Below are 6,205 nucleotides of genomic sequence, written 5' to 3'. Positions count from 1 at the left end.
CGGTGCAACGGTCCATTGTCGGATCACATCACACAGTAGCAACACCAGCGTGAGCAGGAATGACAATTACGGGAGAGCGCGATTCTGTTTCCTCACGCGCGCTCAAGGTCATGAGGCGCGTTGACGTCACCTTTCTCCCCTTAATTGTGTCATGCCCCCCCCCCCCTGTGAAAATGAACTTAGCCATAAAAAAACAACTCTCAGAATTATCGAGCAACTCTTCATACAAGTTAAATAAAACAAGTCCTTTTTTAATCGCTATTTTCTCCAGCATCACGCGTGCGTGCGCAGCGGCTCTTCCAAGTGCGGCCTGTTGTCCAGCGGCACGGTCGTGTGGCGGGACACTTCACGCAGAACGTTGTCCACCACATCGGTCGTGGTCGCCATGCCACCCAGGTCCTGGGTGTGGATCCGGTCCTCGTTGAGCGTCTTCTCCACGGCGTCCTTGATGAGGTAGGCGTGGTCTCGCAGCCCCAGGTGCTTCAGCATGTCCACCGCGGCGAACAGGCTGGCGGCCGGGTTGGCCAGGTTCTTGCCCACCAGGTAGCTTCCGGTATTCCTGGTGGCCGTCTCGAACACGGCGAACTCGCGGCCGTAGTTGCGACCGGACGTGATGCCGGGTCCGCCCGTCAGGCCACACGCCATGTTGACCAGGATGTTGCCGTACAAGTTGGGAACCAGCATGACATCGAACTGCGAAGTACCAGAGCAGTAGGAACATTAGGGGGATACCCGAGGAAAGTACAAACTTTATTAAATGGGGGAATAAAATGCAGTTACGTACAGGTGCTGCGAATACTGCTGGCCTTGCCCTCATCATCTTTACTTTCGTTTCTTCCTTCTTCCTTTCTATATCTATTTGTCTCTCACTTTGTCCCTCCATCTCTATTTCTCTTTCTGTCTTTTATTCTTTCTATATGCCTTTCTCTCGTTCTCTCAACCACAGAAACGCAGCCATGTAGTTCCCATAAATGCTTGTTATGCATGATACCGTGCCTGGATAGCCGACTGGTTACGACGCTCGCCCACGGACCATGGGTCATCATCATCATCAGCCTGACTACGTCCCCTGCAGGACAAAGACCTCTCCCATGTTCTGCCAGTCAACTCTGTCCTGTACTTGCTGCTGCCACTTTATACCCGCAAACTTCCCAAACTTATCTGCCCACCTGACTTTCTGTCTCCCCCTAACTCGCTTGTCTTCTCTGGGAATCCAGTCAGTTACCCTTAATGACCAGCGGTTATCCTGCCTACACGCGCTACATGCCCGGCCTATGTCCATTTTCTTCTTATTCATTTCAACTATGATATCCTTAACCCCGGTTTGTTCCCCAATCCACTCAGACCTCTTCTTGTCTCTTAAGGTTACACCTATCATTTTCCTTTCCATCGCTCACTGCGTCGTCCTCAATTCAAGTTCAACCCCCTTTGTAAGCTTCTAGGTTTCTGTTCCGTTGGTAAGTACCGGCGAGATGCAGCTGTTATATACCTTCCTCTTGAGGGATAGTGGTAATCTACCAGTAATTATTTGAGAGTGCTGCCGAATGTGCTCCACCCCATTCTTTTTCTTCTAGTTACTTCGATCTCGTGATTCGGACCGTGGTATACCGAGTATCAAATGTAGCTTCCGCAAGAAACCTCATTTCGTTTTATTTATTTGTTCTCCTCCTCAATGCCGCTCCTACTCCTTTAAAGCTCCTGTCTCTACTTGGCAAATCAATTAACACCGCCTCCCATTCCCTTCCAGTTCGTCGCCCTAGCACTCCTCGCTTATCAAGACTTCACTCTCTCCATCCTAGGCTACAAACGTGTTTCTCTTCTCCGTCACTCCGCTCTTTCGCGCAGTGAAGTTCTTTCGATTTGAGTCAGCCAGGACATTCCCGGTTACATGCCGAAGCGAAATTTTCGTTGCAGATAGCAAACTTAGCAGCCGTCCACATTGTTCACTGTGTCGATGGCGCAACTTCGGGGGTGTAACATACTGTACCTGCGAGGGCCTCCGCACCAGTTGCATGCAGCAGTTGTCGATGATCATGTCCTCGACGGCGATGTCCGGGTACTCGCGCGCCACGTCCAGGCACGACTTGAGGAAGAGGCCGTCCGAGAGCTTCATGATGTTCGCCTTGTGCACCACGGTCACCTTCTTGCGCTTGTGCGTGCGCGCGTAGTTGAAGGCGTAGCGGGCGATCTCCGTGGACTTCTGGCGCGTGATGATCTTCAGACTCTCCACCACGCCGGGGGCGCTGGCGTGCTCCAGCCGGCTGTACTCGCCTGCAGGGTCCCAAAACCACGATATGAGAGATGTCGTGCAGGACTGGTTCTTCAACGTGCATTTATACCACGTTCCATGCATCAGGTGCAACCCTGCAGAAGCTATGCAAGAAGTTCGGCCAGCAAGACGTGCGAGTTACGCGTGGCTTTCGTCGTTGTCATGTGAGCCAAACACTGATAGCTCGTGTGTGATGCGTCGAAATCGATCGTCAAAAAGCGAAAACAAGGAGACGCCAAGCAGTCCAGAACAACTTATTGGCAACAGTATGATAGGGTTCGTTTATATCCGAAGCGCCTTCACTTATTACTGCGCCTAATGAAATGAAATATGGTTGCTAACATGGGTACGCGCGGGGTGTCAGCAAAGAAAGTCGCTGCAATAAACCTTAGACCCCTGAAGCGGAACCCTGCCAGAGGCGTAGCCAGGGAGTGGCACCTCGGGCACGTGCGCCCCACCCCCTTTTTTTTAGCCATGACAGAGAGCGAAAAATGACCATTTCAAGGGGGTTCTCCCCTCGAAATCAAGGGGGTGCTCCCCACCCCCCGAAAAAGTGCCGCCATATCCACGAAGTGAATGAAGATGAGTGGGCGAAGCTCCTGAGGTAAACCTGGTAAACCATGAATCCTCCGTACATTTTGCCCACTAGATTTTATCACAACGCTCCCCCTAGCGTACGTCACCGCACGAAATCGAACGATTGCCTTCCACCAATGACACGTGCCATATGTGACATCATTCCTACTTTATAACATCTCGCATCTTTCATCATCAACTACAAGTACCGCCGTCTAGTTTATAACATCTACTATACCTACTATTCTACTATTCCTACTATTTATTTTACTATACCTACTATTCTTCGACAGTTTCCGCGTCTGTATAGGGGAAGTATGTATAGGGGAAGTTATTAGAACCAATATAAAGTAAATAAGAAGACAGAAAAGTGGGTGAAAAAATTTATTTTTTCCGATTCATGGTTTAACTTTAGCTTTATTTTAAGGACATGGTGTGGTTATGAATAATAATAATATGCGTAGGAGAGAACGCGCTTTGTAGGCGCTACGTGGACGAAATTTTGCATGCCCTGGAGTATACGTTAACAGTGCTACGACGTCATGTGTACACTATCAGTACTTTATCTGTTTTTTTTTTCACGAAATGAAAGAATTATCAGTACCCTGCATGCACTTGACCAAGCTGGAACCCCCCCCCCCCCCCCCGTAGCACACTGACACCACTTCCTCTTTATGCACGCCCCAACGGCACTTGTACCGTCGCAAAAGATAAATGCGAAGATTGCACAAAAGGGTCAAATACAGGCGATGTCCGCGTTGATAAGCGTTATCTGCTTTACGCTTCGTTCTCTTTAAGACGGCTGCGTTGCTGGATGCCTGCCGCAATTATCGGCGTTCATAAAACAGCCCGCTGCAAAAGGGAAATTCTGGCCTAGCAATATTCCGTAAGCATCAACAAATGTTGATGTGCAAGCTATATATTAGAAACGGTGATAATTTGACGCTCTAAGCAGCTAGTGCTCTACACTGAATTGTAGAGGTTTTACGTTCCGAAACTGAAACAATTATAAGGTACGCCGTGCTGGGCGCTTAGTTGCGGAAATTTTCGACAGCCTGGGGTTCATTTTGCTTCCACTGAAATGCGACCTCAACGTCCGCAATCGACCCCGTGTCCTTCGGGTCAGCAACCGAGCGCGCTGTAACTGCGCAGCTCACTCCCCCGATTCGAAACCTCTGTGTCATTCATTCGCGGTGTTTGTTTCTATATCTTTTGCATGTGTGACCTTGCACTTTTTTTTTTTCGTCCCACATATTTCATAATTACTTGAAGTTGCGTCACGCGCGTTCATAAATTACGTCACACACTCAAGAACAATACGTACTTACAATTCAAAGCGTCTTCATTCGAACAACGCAGCGTGTAAAGGTCAAAAGAAGCGTAAGTACGTCATTGTTGTGTCGGCAAGATGGATATTGAAATGACTGACCTTCTTTCCTATTATTCAATACCACCGATGAATAATTTTGTAGTTTGTGCTTATCAGTGAAAGGGCGTTCAGGCAGGAGTCTGTAACAATCAATAATATATCAGCACCAACAGTAGCTGTTCCAAGCCATAACTAAAATAATAAGATCTATATAGCTGTCTACCTATAAACACTTGTCCAACCGCGATTACCAGGCCTCGAGTAAGTTCAAGACAGCAAGCAACATTGTTGCATTTTTTTTATCATTTGTCTAAGCATTTGGGGATGGGGGGAGGGTATTGTGGCATGATATTTACAATATATAATGCATTCGTACACTGGAATAAAACTTCAACCTCTCTCCTGGATATAATCCTGGCTGGACAGTGAACTACGCACTCAAGTTAGCAATATGTGGCCCAGCGCTTCCATGAGAGGGGTAGACAGAATTATTTTTTAGAGGGGAGGGGGGTACACCTTTATGAAATGGTCATTTTTCGCTCAGTGTGTCTCGGCGAAAAATTAATATCAGTGGGGGTCTCACGGGCCCGGTCAGCTGCCTTCAGGCTAATCCACAGGTTCCCATGGTACTCTCAATATGGAATATGGACATATCTTTGTAATTTACCGATTGCAGAACACGGGAACTGTCGGTTTGAGTAATTTCTGAGCAACTCGGTTAATGTAAAAAAACGAACAATTAGTCCCAGCATGCTCCACCGATACCGGACCACCGCGCAAAAACGCACGCACCTTCGGTGTTCTGGCGAATGACCACAATGTCAATGTCATTGTGCCTGGTGCGGATGCCCGGATGGTTGCGACAGTGCACCACGTTCACGTCCAGCTGGAGTCCGTTGCGGAGCGCCAGGTTGCGCGGTTCCACGTTCAGCGGGTTCTCCGTCTCCACGTTGCCCTTAAGGGCGACGCCGTTGCGACGTATCGAGAGCAGGGCGCTTTCGAGGGACCCCGGCGTGTCGTCGACCTCGACTCGCTCGAAGTCGACCGGAACGTTGGCCCGCGCGAACACGCTCTCCACGTGCGACATCATCTCGGGTCCGATGCCGTGACCCGGCAGCATGGTGACCAGGTACCGGCCGCCGTACATGGACTTGAGACCGCGCCGGCTGGTTTGGGAGACCGGCTTCGATGTGGACCTGGAGTTCGAGCCGGCCTGGACGCCTCCGAGCAGTAAGCGGCGGCAGACGTAGGAGGGCGGGAGCAGACGACAGCCGGCCATGTTCGAAGCCACGCGCGTAGTATGAGAAGGGCACAGCCCGCGCAGCCGAAGAACCGACACTATTGGCTACTGCTACGCCACTCTGCGGCGCATCTGAATATGTTCTTTGTTTTGCGTTTCCTGTCTGTTACGGCGTAGATGTACAGAGGAGGAGGAGGAGCGAGCGGCTGTTGGCATCGTTTTACGAGACTACGCGGCAAGCGGACGAAATAACCTTTTTACGGGCGGACGAACGGATCAAAGTTGGTTGCCCAAAAAACGAGTGGAAAACCTGTCTCGGGCGAACGAACGCGCCGCGCATTGTGATAGCGGCCGTGCGGAGAAGCCACCTTTCCTTCTCTCACTCGCTTCCACATCACTTTTGTTTCTTTATAGTTTATTGCACCCGTTCAGCTCGTTCCGGCCGGCTTTCGCTACGCGTGCTTCTACGTAACATGACTCATGTGGAAACGACGCGCCGCCGCTCCAGACGTCTGGGAACAAGTGGACGCTGCAAGTGACCGCGGTCGCTGCTGCAGGTGCGAGAAATGTGAAGCTGCGGCATTGTCCATTCCTTTCAAGCAGGTCACTGTCGCGACGTAGTATGTGCACTTTTTCGGCGACGAAATATTGTGCACAGCTGCGCTACCTGCGTGACTGATCGCGTATTTTAATCTATAGAGTAGCCGAAAACCTAATTATCGGTAGCGGGTGAAAGGCACATAATACGATA

General features: G+C 50.1%; 1 protein-coding gene across 1 annotated transcript; it reads right to left on the bottom strand.

Annotated features, from left to right (window-relative positions):
- Window positions 1–230: 230 nt before the first annotated feature.
- On the bottom strand, window positions 231–5,741 carry LOC119180839 (isocitrate dehydrogenase [NAD] subunit gamma, mitochondrial). Its single transcript, XM_037431976.2, has 3 exons — window positions 5,007–5,741; window positions 1,988–2,271; window positions 231–693 (listed from the first exon to the last, which is right to left on the bottom strand). The coding sequence occupies exons 1-3, from the start codon at window positions 5,491–5,493 to the stop codon at window positions 274–276; spliced, it is 1,191 nt and encodes a 396-aa protein (XP_037287873.2). The 5' UTR covers window positions 5,494–5,741; the 3' UTR covers window positions 231–273.
- Between the last annotated feature and the right edge of the window lie 464 nt (window positions 5,742–6,205).

Source organism: Rhipicephalus microplus, chromosome 10 (genome assembly GCF_043290135.1).
Source record: "Rhipicephalus microplus isolate Deutch F79 chromosome 10, USDA_Rmic, whole genome shotgun sequence".
In the NCBI taxonomy this organism is placed as follows: domain Eukaryota; kingdom Metazoa; phylum Arthropoda; class Arachnida; order Ixodida; family Ixodidae; genus Rhipicephalus; species Rhipicephalus microplus.
The sequence above is the reverse complement of the archived record's forward strand: the minus strand, read 5'-3'. Positions and strand labels throughout refer to the sequence as shown.

Bases quoted from the DNA above. Each gene is read 5' to 3' on its own strand.
- LOC119180839 (XM_037431976.2), bottom strand. From the start codon at position 5,493: ATGGCCGGCTGTCGTCTGCTCCCGCCCTCCTACGTCTGCCGCCGCTTA. The intron at 2,272-5,006 runs GTGCGTGCGTTT...GGGACCCTGCAG, and splicing joins CATTCGCCAGAACACCGAAG to GCGAGTACAGCCGGCTGGAG. The intron at 694-1,987 runs GTACAGTATGTT...GGTACTTCGCAG, and splicing joins TGGTGCGGAGGCCCTCGCAG to TTCGATGTCATGCTGGTTCC.